This window comes from Chiloscyllium punctatum, chromosome 29 (assembly GCF_047496795.1).
Source record: "Chiloscyllium punctatum isolate Juve2018m chromosome 29, sChiPun1.3, whole genome shotgun sequence".
NCBI classification, from domain to species: domain Eukaryota; kingdom Metazoa; phylum Chordata; class Chondrichthyes; order Orectolobiformes; family Hemiscylliidae; genus Chiloscyllium; species Chiloscyllium punctatum.
Window position 1 is genome coordinate 72,901,323 of NC_092767.1, and position 17,972 is coordinate 72,919,294.

General features: G+C 49.5%; 1 protein-coding gene across 5 annotated transcripts in view; it reads left to right on the forward strand.

Moving 5' to 3' along the window:
- LOC140454368 (serine/threonine-protein kinase MRCK beta) overlaps positions 1-16,926 on the forward strand; it is a 43,824-nt gene extending 26,898 nt beyond the window's left edge. For 4 of the 5 annotated variants that reach the window (XM_072549075.1, XM_072549078.1, XM_072549077.1 and 1 more), the window contains 6 exons: positions 565-661; positions 3,063-3,205; positions 6,461-6,558; positions 12,655-12,716; positions 15,225-15,305; positions 16,778-16,926. In XM_072549075.1, the coding sequence (XP_072405176.1) occupies positions 565-661; positions 3,063-3,205; positions 6,461-6,558; positions 12,655-12,716; positions 15,225-15,305; positions 16,778-16,876 (580 nt within the window). In that variant the 3' untranslated portion in view covers positions 16,877-16,926. The remainder of the gene's footprint in view (positions 1-564; positions 662-3,062; positions 3,206-6,460; positions 6,559-12,654; positions 12,717-15,224; positions 15,306-16,777) is intronic. The other variant, XM_072549076.1, reaches the window with a different exon arrangement.
- Positions 16,927-17,972: the final 1,046 nt, after the last annotated feature.

A 17,972-nucleotide genomic window follows, 5' to 3' on the forward strand; every position in this document is an offset into this window, starting at 1 on the left:
CGATCTGATACCCCAACCCAATCTAGTCCCACCTGCCAGCACCCGGCCCATATCCCTCCAAATCCTTCCTATTCATATACCCATCCAGATGCCTTTTAAATGCTGTAATTGTACCAGCCTCCACCACATCCTCTGGCAGCTCATTCCACACACGTACCACCCTCTGTGTGAAAAGATTGCCCCTAGGTCTCTTTTAAATCTTTCCCCTCTCACCCTAAACCTATGCCCTCTAGTTCTGGACTCCCCCACCCCAGGGAAAAGACTTTGCCTATTTATCCTATCCATGTCCCTCAAAATTTTCCAACCAATCAGCCTGTTTGACCCCAGTATCAAAGATGGCATTTTCCAATTCAATGGTCAAAGAAGTGGGGCTGGGGGAGAATCCTCCAACCCTGGCAACGTCCTTGTAAATCTTTTCTGAACCCTTTCAAGTTTCACAACATCCTTCCTATAGCAGGGAAACCAGAATTGTACGCAATATTCCAACAGTGGCCTCATCTTCTCCATCAATCCATCGGGAATATGGTGCAACCTTCAGTTTAAGGCAGAATTCCCTCTTCCCAGACAGGGTGACTGCGGAGAGGCTGCGAGGGCGATGGACACAGACAAAGAGGGTGCAAGATCCACAGACAATATCAGTCAGTTGGACTCCAACGTACAGGTGAGGATGAAAATAGTGACTCCATCATATCCCTGCCTGGCTCAATGCTTTATCCTGACCCCAGAAAAATGACTTGTGCAGGGGTGTGTGTGTGTCTGTCTGTCTGTCTGTCTGTGTGTCTTGTGTGTGTCTGTGGGTCTGTATTTATCTGTGTGTGTCTGTGCTTATGTGTGTCTGTGAGTGTATGTCTGTGTGTGCGTGCGTGCGTGTCAATGTGTGTCTATGTGTGTGTCTGTGGGTCTGTATTTATCTGTGTGTCACTGTGTGTGTGTCTCTGTGTGTGTCTGTGAGTGCATGTCTGCGTGTCTGTGTGTGTGTGTCTGTGGGTCTGTATGTATCTGTGTGTGTGTGTGTCTGTGTGTATCTGTGAGTACATGTCTGTGTATATGTGTGTGTGCGTGTCAATGTGTGTCTGTGGGTCTGTATGTATCTGTGTGCGTGTGTGTCTGTGTGTATCTGTTGAGTGTGTGTCTGTGAGTACATGTCTGTGTATATGTGTGCGTGCGTGTCAATGTGTGTCTGTGTGTATCTGTGGGTCTGTATGTATCTGCGTGTGTGTGCATGTGTCTGTGTGTATCTGTGAGTGTGTGTCTGTGAGTACATGTCTGTGTATATGTGTGCGTGCGTGTCAATGTGTGTCTGTGTGTATCTGTGGGTCTGTATGTATCTGCGTGTGTGTGCATGTGTCTGTGTGTATCTGTGAGTGTGTGTCTGTGAGTACATGTCTGTGTATATGTGTGCGTGCGTGTCAATGTGTGTCTGTGTGTATCTGTGGGTCTGTATGTATCTGTGTGTGTGTGTCTGTGTGTGTCTGTGAGTACATGTCTGTGTATATGTGTGCGTGCGTGTCAATGTGTGTCTGTGTGTATCTGTGGGTCTGTATGTATCTGTGTGTGTGTGTGTCTGTGTGTGTCTGTGAGTACATGTCTGTGTATATGTGTGCGTGCGTGTCAATGTGTGTCTGTGTGTATCTGTGGGTCTGTATGTATCTGTGTGTGTGTGCGTATGCATGTGGGGTGGCGCAGTGTCTCAGTGGTTAGCACTGCTGCCTCACAGCAGCAGGGACCCGGGTTCGGTTCCTCAATGAATGAGGAGATTCATCCCTCCATCCCTTCTCCCCCAGCCCCACTTCTTTGACCATTGAATTGGAAAATGCTGTCTTTGATACTGGGGTCAAATAGGCTGATGGTATCTATTTGTTACAAACTTAGAATGAATGTAGGCCATTCGGCCTGGAACCTGCTCTGCTGTTCTGTAGAGTTATCGAGGTTTACAGCAAGAAAGCAGACCCTTCGGCCCAACTTGTCCATACTGCCCCCAGTTTTCACAAGTAATCGTGTCCCATCTGCCTGCGTTTGGTCTGTTTCGTAGTCATTGGTGGTGTCGCATTTTGGGACTTTCTGAAACCATGAAAGGTGCTATATAAATGCAAGCTTTTATCTTTTCTCCATGATGCAAAGTGTAGAAGGAAGTGTATGCAAAACCTTGTCTATATCTCCAGTGCATGGCTTCAGGGGTTGAGAAGTTGTTGTAGTAACATGGTAGCAGCACCCCCTCCAGGACTGCAGGGGTAATTGCAACATTGCAGTCAGACTTAGTTGCGCCACCTGCTGGAGGTTATTAAACTAGGTTAAAGTACAACTTGGAGCTGCATTACTGCAGATGCTGGACTCTGTCCTGAAAACTAAATATGCTGGGGATCACAGCAGGTCAGGCAGCATCCATGGAGAGAGAGAGAGAGAGCAAGCTAATGGTTCAAGTCTAGGTGACTAGGTTTATAAAACCATGAGGGGGCATGGGTAGGGTAAACAGACAAGGTCTTTTCCCTGGGGTGGGTAAGTCCAGAGCTAGAGGGCATAGGTTTAGGGGAAAGATAATAAAGAGACCTAAGGGGCAACGTTTTCACACAGAGGGTGGTATGTGTGTGGAATGAGTTGTCAGAGGAAGTGGTGGAGGCTGGTACAATTACAGCATTTAAAAGGCATCTGGATGGGTATATGAATAGGAAGGGTTTGGAGGGATATGGGCCAAGTGTTGGCAAATGGGACTGGATTAGTTTAGGATACCTGGTCGGCATGGAGGAGTTGGACCGAAGGGTGTGTTTCTGTGCTGTATGAATCTATGACTCTTCTTCAGAGCTGGCGGGAGGTGTGAGGGGGACAGCGTTTGTGCAATAGTGGGGTGGTGAGGGTAGAGTGCGGGCGGAGAAAGGCTATAGACAGTGCAGGTACATCACAACTTTACTGACTCCAGGAGCGACAGAGAGGGATACAGGCTGAATTTTACTGCACAGAAGGGGGCCATTTGGTCCATTGGAACCGTGCTAGCAAGGAGGTGCGGGAGTGAGATTTCTGGGGTTTGGGTATGGTCGTAGCTAAAACAGCTCCCTTTCTGCCTCCAGGGTTTGTTGCAGGAATTGTCTGGAATTCCCACACTGGATCTGTTCCCGCTGCAGTCAGCACCGGTGGAGGAATTGAAGGGCAGAGAGACTGATGATGAAGAAGAACTTCTGAAAGTAAAGACTGCAGACATGAGCACCGAGAGGTAGAACACTAGAATCCATTACCACTGCTTTGTCACTTCCTATAACAATGACTCCCTTCATTTCCAATATTTACACTAATTGTGAGTTCTCATCTTACAATAAATACATAATTCAGAGAGATCTATTTAATTATTTAAAGGAACTCAATTTACTCTTGCATTATGGGATTACATTTCGGTCCTTTTAATCTAGCGTATGTTGTACCCCTAAGTACAATAAGCTAGCGTACATGGTCCACCAAAAACCCATTAGCAAATACAGAGGAACCTCGATTATCCAGCATTCGATTGACGGAATTTTGGATTATCCGAACAAAATCGCAAGGTCCCGATGCTTGGCTAACTACGTTATCCGGCATCAGTTATCCGAATGAAAAACTCCCTGTCCATGTCCTTCGGATAATCCAGGTTCCTCTGTCCACACACCAGCCTGATCCACGCAACAAATGCCGAGATACTAGAGGGGGGGGCTGGATAGGCTGGAGGGTAGGAGGTTGAGGGTAGGAAGTTGAGGGTTGAGGTTGAGGGTAGGAGGTTGAGGGTAGGAGGTTGAGGGTTGAGGTTGAGGGTAGGAGGTTGAGGGGCGACCTGATAGAAGTTTATAAAATAATGAGGGGTATGGATAGATTGATGGTAGTTGTCTTTTCCCTGAAGCTGGGGAATTTCAAGACTAGGAAGCACAATTTTAAGGAGAGGGATTTAAAAAAAGACATGAGGGGCAAATTTTTATACCGAGAGCGATTCGTGTGTGGAATGAACTTCCCGAGGAAGTGCTGGATGTGGATACAATTGCAACGCTTAAAGAGATTTGGACGGGTATATGAATAGGAAAGGTTTGGAGGGATATGGGCCGGGAGCAGGCAGCTGGGACTAGATTAGTTTGGGATTATAACGGGAGAGGACTGAGATGGGGAGAAATGTCTTCACCCAGAGAGAGGGGGAACCTGTGGAATTCTCTGACACAGAAAGCGGTTGAGGGCAAAACATTGAATAGTTTCGAGAAGGAGTTAGATTATCGTTATAGAGATGTACAGCACAGAAACAGACCCTTCGGCCCAACCCCTCCATACTGACCATAGAGTCATAGAGATGTACAGCGCAGAAACAGACCCTTCGGCCCAACCCCTCCGTACTGACCATAGAGTCATAGAGATGTACAGCGCAGAAACAGACCCTTCGGCCCAACCCCTCCATACTGACCATAGAGTCATAGAGATGTACAGCACAGAAACAGACCCTTCGGCCCAACCCCTCCATACTGACCATAGAGTCATAGAGATGTACAGCACAGAAACAGACCCTTCGGCCCTCCCCGTCCATGCCAATCAAGTTTCCCAAACCGATCTAATCCCATCTGTCTCTGCGTTTCTCTCACTAACCCTTCCTATTCATATACCCATCCAAATGCCTCTTAAATGTTGTCATTGTACCAGCCTCCACCACTTCCTCTGGCAGCTCATTCCATACACTCACTGCCCTCTGTGTGAAAAAGTTGCCCCTTAGGTCTCTTTTATATCTTTCCCCTCTCCCCCTAAACCTATACCCTCTAGTTTTGGACTCCCCCCACCCCAGGGAAAAGACCTTGGCTATTCACCCTATCCATGCCCCTTATGATTTTGTAAATGTCACCCCCTCAGCCTCCGACGCTCCAGGGAAAACAGCCCCAGCCTATCCAGCCTCTCCTTATAGCTCAAACCCTGCAGTCCCGTTAATAACCTGGTAAATCCTTCCTGCACCCTCTCCAATTTAATGATATCCGTCCTGTAGCAGGGTGACCAGAATTGTATTCTTCAAGGTAAAGGGATTGAAGGGTATGGGAACAGGGGACTGAGTTGGAGGATCAGCCATGGTCATATAGAATGGTAGAGCAGGTTAGAAGGGCTGAATGGCCTGATCCCTTTCCTATTTTCTGTGTTTCTATACTCAACGAAGGTACTGGATGAAATTGTATGTACCTACCCCTCATTATAGTTAACATTCCCGACATAGCTGCTAATTGATGCACTCTCCCGGGAATAGTGGTCATGTTGCTGACCCTGGGGATTGAGAGGCCTTGGGAGGTACAGGTTCAAATCTCATCAAGGGAACTGATTGAAATTTAATTCAAAATTCAATATCTTTTAAAAAAAAATCTAGAATTTAAAGCTTGACTGATATCATCAATTGACATAAAAAAACCCAACTGGTCCCCATCCTTACCCAGTCTGGCCTACACGTGACTCCAGACCCACAGCGATGGGGTTGACTCTTAACTCTCCTCCGGGCAACTGTCGAGCAAATTATTCATTTCAGGGCAATTAGGAACAGCAACAAAGGTGAGGGTCAACAGTTCCGCACACATCCTGTTCCAGTTTGTACACAAAGCCAGGTCTGGGCTGCAATGGTGGCTCAGTGGTTAGCACTGCTGCCTCATAGTGCCAGGGATCCAGGTTTGATTCCACCCCCAGGCGACTCTGTGGGGTTTGTATGTTCCCCCCGTGTCTGCGCGGGTTTCCTCCCACAGTCCAAAGATGTGCAGGTTAGGGTGGATTGGTCACAGGAAATTGTCCCATATCATCCAGGACTGTGCAGGGTAGGTGGGTTAGACATGGGGACTATAGGGTAGGGGTGCGTCTGGGTGAGATGCTCTTCAGAGGGTCAGTGTGGACTTGATTGGCCAAATGGCTTGCTTCCACACAGTAAGAATCCTGTGATAACTCTTTTTCACACACACACACTCTCTCTCTTTCTTTCTCTATCTCTCAATCTCTCTTTCTCGCTCTCTCTCTCTGCATCTCCCTGTCTCACTCTCTTGCTCTGTCACTCTCTCTGTCCAAGTCTCTGTCTTGCTCTCTCTCTCTCTCTCTCTCTGTCCTAGTCTCTGTCTCACTTTCTTGCTCTCTCGCTCTCTCTCTCTTCATCTCTCTGTCTCACTCTGTTGCTCTCTTGCTCTCTCTCTCTCTGTCCAAGTCTCTGTCTCACTTTCTTGCTCTCTCGCTCTCTCTCTCTCTCCATCTCTCTGTCTCACTCTCTTGCTCTCTCTCTCTCTCTCTCTGTCCAAGTCTCTGTCTCACTCTCTTGCTCTCTCGCTCTCTCTCTCTGTCCAAGTCTCTGTCTCACTCTCTTGCTCTCTCGCTCTCTCTCTCTGTCCAAGTCTCTGTCTCACTCTCTTGCTCTCTCGCTCACTCTCTCTCTCTGTTTCTGTGTTGCTATATTTGATAGTTCTCCAACACTTCCTTCCTCTCAGATTTTCAATCACGTTCTCTCACTCCCTAGGCTACTCACAAAAGCAAATGCCAGGAACACAACATTGGAGGAAGAATTAAAGAAAGCGATGAGGGAGCTGGAAGAAATGAGATGCAGATTAAACCAGGGTGAGATTTCAGGGAATAATTTTCTGAAAGAACACTTTTCGGAAATGTCTGCTTTTGTCCTGTGTATTGGCTCGTCCTGCTCTCTGTGCTCAACTCGAAATGTTGTGTTTGTGTTCTCTCTGTTTATAGAGTTAGCAAATTTGGAAAAGGAATGTAGCTCAGGTTGAGGTTCTGGATGTAGGTTTGCTCGCTGAGTTGGAAGGTTCATTTTCAGACGTTTCGTCACCATACTAGGTAACATCTTCAGTGAGCCTCCGGGCGAAGCACTGGTGGTATGTCCAACTTTCTATTTATGTGTTTAGGTTTCCTTGGGTTGGTAATGTCATTTCCTGTGTTAGTGATGTCATCTCCTGTTCTTTTCTCTCAGGGGGTGGTAAATGGGATCCAAGTCAATGTGTTTGTTGATAGAGTTCTGGTTGGAATACCATGGTTCTAGGAATTCCCGTGCACGTCTCTGTTTGACTTGTCCGAGGATGATTGTGCTGTCCCAGTCGACCAACCCAGGGAAACCTAAACACATCAATAGAAGGAGGGTCACTAACACCAGCGCTTCACCGGAGGCTCACTGATGATGTTACCCAGCATGGTGACGAAACGTCTGAAACCGAACCTTCCAGCTCAGTGAGCTAACTTACATCCAGAGTCATAGAGGTATACAGCACATAAACAGATCCATCGGTCCAACCAGTCCACACTGAACCTTCTGTCTATTCTGTCTCTCTTCCTGCTCTCTCCGTTTTCTCATTTCCTGCTTCTTTATATGTCTCTCTCTACCTGCTCTACACCCCCCACTCTCTCTCTCTTTCTTCCTGCCCTTTCTATTATCCCACTTCCTGCTTCCCTCCTTTCCTGTTCTCCGTCCCTCTTGCCCCGCCCGCTGCTGTGAGACTGGTTCTATTCAATCAGTAATGTTTGTGTTATCCATCGGTACAGAAGGAACTGGCTGGGGATAGGGTAATATTGTAGAATCCAACAGAAGTTTATTGCAATGAGCTATTATGTACAAACATGACATTCCTCAGGTACACAAGGGTCTGGGCTCACTTTCAGCTGCTGTTTACAGCCCAGGGGCATGTCCTGCTTCAGGTGGGCTCTGGGGTAAGACAGAGTCCTGAACCTTTAGATCATGAGGTCACATGATACAGTGATGCGATCATGGGCACGTCTCTTAAAGGCAACCTGACATTCGGACCATGAGCACGAACACACCAAGGTGTACATCGCTCTCCCTCTCTCTGCTCTCCGAGTTCTCTCTCTCCCTATTCTGTGTGTCTCTGTCTTTCTTTCTCTCCCCCCGATCTCTATCTCTCTTTCTTTCTCTCTCTCCCCCACTCTGTGTTTGTGTATCTCTCTTTGTCTCTGTCTCTCCCTTCTCTCTCTTTCTGTGTATCTGTCTCTGTCTCTCTCTCTCTTCCAGCTCTCTGTCTCTCTCCCTGCTGTCTCTATCTCTCTCTCTCTCTGCACCGCGTCTGTGTGTGTCTCTCTCCCTGCTCTGTCTGTGTCTCTCTTTCTCTCTTCCTCTTCTGTCTGTCTCTCTCTCTCTGTCTCTCTCTTTCTCTCCATGCTCTGTCTTTCTCTCTCTCTCCCTTGTTCTGTCTCTCTCTCTCTCTGTCTCTCTCTCTCTGCATCACGTCTGTGTCTCTCTCTCTCTCCCTGCTCTGTCTGTCTGTCTGTCTGTCTCTCTCTCTGCACCGCATCTGTGTGTGTGTCTCTCTCTCCCTGCTCTCTGTCTGTCTGTCTCTCTCTGTCTCTGTTATTTCTCGTTGCTCTGTGACTGCAGTGTTGTGTTCCTGGCACTAGATAGTGATATTGTACTTTCCAGGAGGTGAGCAGACAGTGAGTAGACAGTGGTTTGAGTTTGACTAAAAATAATTCATGATTTATGTTTACTGAGCGCCCACAAACCTCCCTCCGTGCCATCTTCTCCCTCTGTCCTTCAACTCCTTCCAGCCATGGTTCCCTGACAATTCTGTGACTGGCATACAGCAGCTGTGCGCAGGTAGAAAGACTTGCATTGATATAGCGCCTAGGCTCCCTCAGGACACTGTGCACCTGATGGAAGTATTTCGGACGGGCGGTCAGTGTTACAATCAAGAAAGCGCAGCAAGATCCCATGCCCAGCGAAGGTGGGATCTATCTGAGGGGTAAAGATTGAGCAGGTCAGGGGTCAGCGCTTCATTGCGATGTCATGGGTGGCGAGGTGGAGGCATATGAGTGATTTATTCCATTTTTCCATGACCTTCACACGTTGCACTCTGTGCCATTTCTCACCACCACCCTCTTGGAGCCAATGATTCAGGAAAACAAAACTTGCATTTGCATAGCACCTTGGTGCTGCATCATGAGATATTACAACAACCTGCCCAGAGGATTGGATCACTAGGGAGGGTCTTAAAGGAGGAGGGGGTTAACCGGGGAGGGAATCCCTGAGCCTGGGGCACAGGCGCCCGTACGGTGTGGCCACCCAGGGGAGGAAGAAAGGGAACTCGGGGCGGGGGTGGGGTGGGGCGAGGCGAGGCGTCATGCAAGAGATGGAGCGGAGAGCTTTCAATCATCCCAGGACAGGAAGGGGGTCAGAGAGATAAGGAGGGATGAAGAGGTGGGGAGGATGTGAACACACATCTCTGACTGAGTGAAGAGTTGTGGATGCTTAGGAAACAAGAGACAGAAATTGCTGGAAAAGCTCAGCAGATCTGGCAGCACCCACAGAGAGAAAGCAGAGTTAATGTTTCGGGTCCAGTGACCCTTCCTCAGAAACCCTGTTGGTCCAATAGACTCGGAGAGTTGTGTTGGAGTCTGATCATCCGGTAGAGTCACCTGTTGTGTTGTGATTGGGACAGAATGTTATCTTTCAGGGTGGAATTATCTCCTTTAATAATAGCCAGTAACAGCAGAGAACAAAACTCTTAGGGTGTATCTTTCCCCTGGATGAAGGTTTGCATGCTAAGCTGGAAGGTTCATTTTCAGACGTTTTGTCACCACACTAGGTAACATCTTCAGTGAGCCTCCAGATGAAGCACTGGTGGTGTAGCCCACTTTCTATTTATATGTTTGGGTTCCCTTAGGTTGGTGATGCCATTTCCTGTGGTGACATCGTTTCCTACGTTGATGTCATTTCCTGTTCTTTTTCTCAGGGGGTGGTAAATGGAATCCAAGTTGATGTGTTTGTTGATAGAGTTCCGGTTGGGATGCCGTGCTTCTAGGAATTCCCGTGAGTGTCTCTGTTTGGCTTGTCCAAGGATGGATGTGTTGTCCCAGTCAAAGTGGTGTCCTGTATGTGAGGATATTAGTGAGAGAGGGTCATATCGTTTTGTAGCTAGTTGGTGTATCCTGGTGGCTAGTTTCCTGCCCGTTTGTCCAATGTAGTGTTCATTACAGTCCTTGCACGGTATTTTGGAAATAACATTAGTTTGTTGGTATCTCGGTGGGGGGGGGGGGGGGGGGGGGGGGGGGGTGGAATTGAAGTAATTCCTTGCAGTCTTTCATGAGATTTGGGGGCAAGGTGAGGTCAGCATTTATTACCCCACTTCATTGTGCCTAGAGCTGAGTGCGATCCTCTTCAGGCCACGATTACAAGTCGGACCCCCATCGCTGTGGGCCAGACCAGGATAAAGAGGGCACCTCCCTGAAATAAACCAGATGAGGGTTTTTAACTAACAGTTCTGAAGAAGGACCTGAAAAATTAAGTCTGCTTTCTCTCTCTCTCTCTCTCTCTCTCTCTCCGCAGATGCTGCTGAGTTTCTCCAGCAAATCCTCCTTCCGATTTGCTGCATCTTTTTTGTTTGTTTCACTGTAAGGGTTAGATTCTCCCCGTCAGGGTGTCATGGAGCCATAGAGCCGTACAGCACAGTAACAGGCCCTTCGGCCCAACCTGTCCACTCCGCCCAGCTTTCACAATTTAAACTGGTCCTATTTGCCTGCGTTTGGTCTCTCTCCCTCCATACCTATCCCATCCATCGAACTGTCTAAACGTGTCTTAACTTGTATTCTCCTCCACTATTACCTCTGCCAACATGTTCCAGACACTCACCACCCTCTGTGTGAAAGAAATTACCCCTCTGAACCCCTCCCTCTCACCTTAAACCTATGCCCTCTAGTTTTAGACCCTGGGGAAAGGCTATTGGCTAGCTACCTTATCCATGTCTCTCACGGATGATTTTTATAGAGTTTTATAAGGTCACCCCTCAGTCCCCTACGCTCAGGGGAAAAGATTCCCAGCCTATCCTGGGTTTGTATCACCCTGATGGGGTTCGAACCCAAATCCCCACAGCATTATCCTGGGTAACTGCATTGCTAGTCCAGTGACAGGGCCATTGTGGTACCATAACACCTAAAGTCCAAAGAAAGGGTGGCTCAGTGGTTAGCACTGCTGCCTCACAGCACCAGGAACCCAGGTTTGATCCCAGCCTTGGGCAACTATCTATGTGGAGTTTGTATATTTTTACAATTAGAATCCCTACAATGTGGCCATTTTAGATTAGATTCCCTATAGTATGGAAACAGGCCCTTCGGCCCAACAAGCCCACACTGACCTGACGAAGAGCAACCCACCTCTGACTAATGCACCCAACACTATGGGGCAATTTAGCATCGACAATCCGCCCTAACCTGCACATCTTTGAACTGTGGGAGGTAACTCCACAGAGACAGTTGACCGAGGCTGGAATCAAACCCAGGTCCCTGGCGCTGTGAGGCAGCAGTTCTAACCAATGAGTGACCCAACACGTCCATACTGACCGTCCAAAGATTCTCCTTGTGCCTGTGTGGGTTTCTTCCTACAGTCCAAAGATGTGCAGGTTAGGGTGAACAGGCCGTGCTAAATCGCCCCATAGGGTCTAGGGATGTGTAGGTCAGGTGCATTAGTCAGAGGTAGATGGAGAGTAATAGGGTCAGGGAATGGGTCTGGGTGGGTTATTCTTCTGAAGGTCGGTGTGGACTTGTTGGGCCAAATGGCCACACTGTAGGGATTCTATAAAGACTTGGTTCCCTGAGGAAAAAAATCATGCAACACGTTAGTGTGAGTGTTGACATTGAGTGTAATATTTGGAAATATTAATGAGCAGTATTGAACATCTGTTGGATCTTTCAATACCACGTTCCCCACAACACCCCAGTGCTTTAGGTTAATAGATTCAGATACAAATATCTTTCCAGAGACAAAACACCCACTTGGGGCAACTGGAGAGTGAGGTACAGTACCTCCCCTGCTCGATGTTAAGGAATCTGATGTTATCATCGCTGGAAGGACAGATAGTGTGGGATGTGTGTCAGGAGACAGTGAGGACTGCAGATGTCAAGATTAGAGTGATGCTGGAAAAGCACAGCAGGTCAGGCAGCATCCCAGGAGCAGGAGAATTGACGTTTCAAGCATAATCCCTTCATCAAGGATGAGGAGGTTACCCCCACATTCCTGATAAAGAGCTTACGCCCGAAACGAAACGTCGATTCTCCAGCTCCTCGGATGCTGCCTGACCTGCTGTGCTTTTCCAGCCCCGCACTTTTTGACTGGGATGTGTGTCAGGAATCTTAAGGAGCGCCGCTGTTTATCAAGTTGGGGGGTGGGGGGGTGGGGGGGGGGTGGGGGTTGCGGGGATGGGGAGGGGGAGGTGAATTTTCCCAATGGCCTCCCCAATCCTGAGCCAAAACCACCCAAAAAAACCGGAAACAGCTCCTTGCCATTCGTGGAGTCGTTCCGTGCCTGTGTGCCGACAGAGTGACGGTGACCGTGGGTCACCGCCTCTCATCTGGGGTGGGGGGGGGGGGGCGACTTCAGGATGTGACAAGCACTATTTAAATGCAGGTACTTTTCTTCTGAAGGACGGGAAGCTGATTGGCTGCTTCGGGAGGTGGGGCTTTGGGGGGGAAGGTGAGGGTGTGTGTCCGTCTGGGGGATGACAGGGATGGGTGAAAAAACATTAAAGAGGGTCGGGGGGGGGTGTAGAGTGATCAAATTGGTAACCAATCAGGGTGGTTTCTGAGTGGTAGAGGGAAGTGGGCATTGTGAGCCAATAGGGAGCGCTGACACGATGATAAATCCGAGCTAAGACCCTGTTGACTAAACTCACCCATTTGTTTCTGGGGTTTTTTTTTTGACAGGTTCAGCGCACTTTGACCTGCGATGTTTCCCGTTCTGTCCCGAACTGGACGGTCTGTGGGAGGTAAGTATCTGGGACCCAGGAGCAGCCTCGGTCTGCAAACTGGAACAACGATGTAGAGGCTTCCAGAATGTTCCGTGCAAGCGCCGGGCCGGATAGCTGACCCGTAACAGACTGTTGTGACGCTCCACTGCAGCTGGTGGGACGCGAACCCGGGTCAGAGGCAGGGACGCCACCACAAGAGCTGGAGTTGGGGCATCATGTTGAGGTTGTACAGGACTTTGGTGAGGCCTTATCTGGAGTACTGTGTCCAGTTGTGGTCGTCCTGTTATAGGAAGGATATTAAACCGGGGGTGGGGGGGGGGGTTCAGAAGAGATTTACCTAGATGTTGCCGGGGATGGGAGGGTTTGAGCTTTAGGGAGATGCTGGGTAGGCAGGGACTTCTTTCACTGGAGTGTAGGAGGTTGAGGGGTGACTTTGTAGAGGTTTATAAAACCATGAGGGGTATAGATAAGGGGAATGGCAAGTGTCTTTTCCCAAGGGTGGGGGAGTTGAGATTAGGGGGGCAGAGGTTGAAGGTGAGAGGCGAAAGATTTAAAAGGGACTCGAGAGGCAACTTTCTTCACACAAAGAGTGGTCTGTGTGGGGGATGGGCTTCCAGAGGAAGTGATGGAGGCTGGTACAGTTACAACATTTAAAAGATATTTGGATAAGTACATGAATAGGAAAGGTTTGGAGGGATATAGGCCAGGAGCAGGCAGGTGGGCCTAGTTGAGTTTGGGATTATGGTTGGCATTGACTGGTTGGGCCGAAGGGTCTGTTTCCGTGCTGGATGACTCTATGAACCAAGTGTAGACCCTGAGCATTCCGACAGTTGTGAAGGTATGAATGGATTCCTGTCAAGTGACTTTCCATATTTGGATTCTCACACACGCAGTGGTCAATGTCCCAGAATGCCACTTGTCGGCAATGTATTCCTGGCCAGGATCCCCATCCACAAACAGCCACTCCCTCCACCACCGACACCCAGTCGCAGCAGTGTGTACCATCGGGGCAGAAGTTCACCAAAGATCCTCAGACAGCACCTTTGTAAGCCCAGTGGGTGTACCAGAACTCAGACAGAGAGAGAGAGAGAGAGAGAGAGAGAGAGGAACCGAACAGTTCCCACACAGACAGAGCGGCCGTTAACAATCATGATTCAGTCCGACTCGGACAATCCCCACCTACAGGATTGGAATGTGTTGATGCGTCAATCCCAGGGTCACTGTGGGAGTGGGGGTGGGAGGGGGGCGGTGCTGACCTGTCAGGGGAGCTGTCTTTTCAGGTCAATGTTAACCTGAGGCCCAAAAGCCACCCTCTGTGGGTGGGAGGGCGCTCCCTGTGCAATCTGTAACAGGACTGTATGATATCCCACCTCTCATTGCCAATGACCACTGAGCTCCCCCTCAGACAGCACCTTCCAAACCCACGGCCACTTCCATCGAGAAGGACAAGGGGCGGCAGATACTTGGGCACACCACCCTCTGCAAGTTCCCCTCCACTCACCATCCTGACTTGGACAGATATCGGCATTCCTTGTCGCTGGGTCAGAATCCTGGAGTTCCCTCCCTCAGGGCATTGTGGGTCTACCTACAGCACATGGACTGCAGTGGTTCCAGAAGGCAGCTCACCCCCACCTTCTCAAGGGGGTAACTAGGGACAGGGCAATAAAGGCTGAGCCCAACCAGTGACGCCCACATCCCATGAGCTAATTTATAAAAATACCTACGATGATGTTGAGGCACATGTTGGGAAATTACTCTCTTAAGCAACCAGTCTGTCGACTTGTAGACTTTAATGTTTCCAACTCCCAATGGGATATGGGTCTCGCTGGTAGGAGGATTGGTAATTACCCCCTGAACTGAACACCCGCTCTGCCATTACAGAGGGCAGATAAAGGCAGAGTAAAGCTCCCTCTACACTGTTCCCCCATCAAACACTCCCAGGACAGGGCCAGCACGGGGTTAGATACAGAGTAAAGCTCCCTCTACACTGTCCCCATCAAACATTCCCATGACAGGGGCAGCACAGGGTTAGATCCAGAGTAAAGCTCCCTCTACACTGTTCCCCCATCAAACATTCCCATGACAGGGGCAGCACGGGGTTAGATACAGAGTAAAGCTCCCTCTACACTGTCCCCCATCAAACAATCCCAGGACAGGGTCAGCACGGGGTTAGATACAGAGTAAAGCTACCTCTATACTGTCCCCATCAAACAACCCCAGGACAGGGCCAGCACGGGGTTAGATACAGAGTAAAGCTTCCTCTACACTGTCCCCATCAAACACTCCCAGGACAGGGCCAGCACGGGGTTAGATACAGAGTAAAGCTCCCTCTGCACTGTCCCCATTAAACACCCCCAGGACAGGGACAGCACAGGGTTAGATACAGAGTAAAGCTCCCTCTACACTGTCCCCATCAAACACCCCCAGGACAGGGCCAGCACGGGGTTAGCTGTGTTTCTGTCACTGTCGATTGTGCAGTTTGAGACGGGCTGGTGATGTGTTGCTTTGTTGTGTCCTCACTTACAGAGGCGCTATGTGTTCACTGCCCCAGCCTCGGAGTCGCCGCTGGTGGTTCCTGTTCTTCGGTATCTCGTGCTGTTCGCCGGGGTAAGGTCCCGAATGATTGGCCGCTCCCTTACCATGCCTAGACAGGCCTGAGGCATCCAATCACACGGTCACATCTCGAACATCAGTCACAAAGGAGACTTACTCTGACCCACCTGTCCCACCACCTACCAGTCAGGAGGGTGAGGGAATACTCCCCACTTGCCCTGGATGGGGGCAACTCCAACAACACTCAAGAAACTGGACGCCATCCAGGGCAAAGCAGCCCCCCGCTTGATTGGCACCACACCCACAAACATCCCCTCCCTCCATCATTCCCTAGCAACGGTGTGTACTATCTACAAGATGCACCGCAGAAATTCACCAAAGATCCTTAGACACACGCTTGCAAACCCACGACCACTTCCATCTCCAAGGGGCAGCAGGTACATGGGAACACCACCCCCTGCAAGTTCCCCTCCACTCACCATCTGTGTGTCTGGGTCAAAATCCTGGAACTGACAGAATCGAAACGTTGAGAGTTCAAGACCCCTGACAGAGTTTGGGACATGTTCTCAATCCCACATCTCCTGCTACAGTACTGAGGGAGCGCTGCCCTGTCGAAGGTGGAGTCTCACGCGAGACTTTAAAGCAGGGCCCTATCCACCCTCTCAAGTTAATCATAAATTTCCCAAGAACAGCTGGGATGGTCTCCTTGGTGGCCTAACATCAGTGAAAAACAGATGATCTGGTCATTATTGCATTACTGTTTGTGGGATCTTCCTGTGCATATATTAGCTACTACATTGACACTACTCTTCAAGTTGGAATATTGCGTGCAATTCTGGTCTCCCTCCTATCGGAAAAATGTTGTGAAACTTGAAAGGGTTCAGAAAAGATTTACAAGGGTGTTGCCAGGGTTGGAGGGTTTGAGCTACTGGGAGAGGCTGAACAGGCTGGGGCTGTTTTCCCTGGAGCATCGGAGGCTGAGGGGTGACCTTATAGGGGTTTATAAAATCATGAGGGGCATGGATAGGATAAATAGACAAGGTCTTTTCCCTGGGGTCAGGGAGTCCAGAACTAGAGGGCATAGGTTTAGGATGAGATGGAAAAGATATAAAAGGGACCTAAGGGGCAACCTTTTTACACAGAGGGTGGTACGTGTATGGAATGAGCTGCCAGAGGAAGTGGTGGAGGCTGGTACAATTACAACATTTAAGAGGCATTTGGATGGGGACATGAATAGGAAGGGTTTAGAGGGATATGGGCCAAGTGCTGGCAAATGGGACTCGATTAGCTTAGGATATTTGGTCAGCATGGATGGGTTGGACCGAAGGGTCTGTTTCCATGCTGTACATCTCTATGAGTCTATGACTCTACTCCTCAAATTGTACTTCATTGACTGTGAAATGCTTTGGGACATCCTGTCTTTCTGAAAGAGATGGGCTGTTTCCTGCTGAATAGTCGAATGTAAACCCATTGGTGATTTTCCAAGATGGCGTTAACTTTGTCCAAACCTCCATGTTTTCTTTCAGGTCCTGAAGCCAATGGGAGCAATGAAAGGACTCCTCCTCCTGTGGATGGTGGGTTGCCGATTGCTGGCACCTACCTGCTGCCCAGTGGTACCGCCCTGAGATCCCATTCCTCTCTCTCATCGGCCCACTCGGAAACGGCCTGCACCACTGCCCCAGCGGGGGTGGGGGGAGGGGGAAGGAGAGCGCCACCTGGGAGGGGGTTGTTGGGGGGAGGGGGTGGGGAGGTAAGAATTGCAAAGCATGTTCCTGGGATGGGCAACCCAATTGCCCAAGATGCAAGGCCTTTAGGATCGGAGGCAAGGAGTCATTGGCAACTCCCATCTCCTTGGCTACACTTCCCGAAGTTGAGAGCTTGTAGGATCTCATTAGAGTTGAGTCGGGCCGTGCCTGACGACCGTCGTCCGTGGGAGAGGCAGGGATGTGGTGGACTCATCAGAGGGTGAGAAATGGACTGGGAGCAGGAGTAAGCTATTCAAGCCCCTCCAGCCTACTCCGCCATGATCTGACCGCATCTCGGCCTCCCCCTCCCCCCCCCCAATTTCCTTCCAGCTCTCCAGGAATAGGAACATGCTTCAATGGTGGTGAGACAGCCCACTGTCCTCTGATAGCCTTTCTGGAGGGTAGAACATCACCAACCCCTTCCTCCTCCTTACCCAACCTCCACGTCAACTAAAACAGGCCTGAGCAGGTGGGGGGGAAGACGGAGATGATGGAAGTTCTGTTGTCCACCTCAGCGCCTCCAGTAACCAATCATTAACCTTCTGAATCACAAAGTGTAGTGGCAGACTTGTACCCAACACCTGCATTGCTCTGAGTTCGAGTCCCACCTTGGAAAAATATAATTCAATAAAACTCGTCAAATGGTGACCGTTGGTTCACAAGATTGAATCATAGAATCCCCACAGTGCGGAAACAGGCCCTTCGGCCCAACAAGTGTACAAGATTTACCCACCAGACCCCTTCCCCTACCCTATTACTCTACATTTACCCCTGACTAATGCACCTAACCCACACATCCCTGAACAATATGGGCAATTTCCCATGGCCAATCCACCCTAACCTACACATCCCTGGGCACTATGGGGCAATTTAACACAGCCAATCCACCCTAACCTACACATCCCTGGACACTATGGGTAATTTAGCATGGCCAATCCACCCTAACCTGCACATCCCTGGGCACTATGGGTAATTT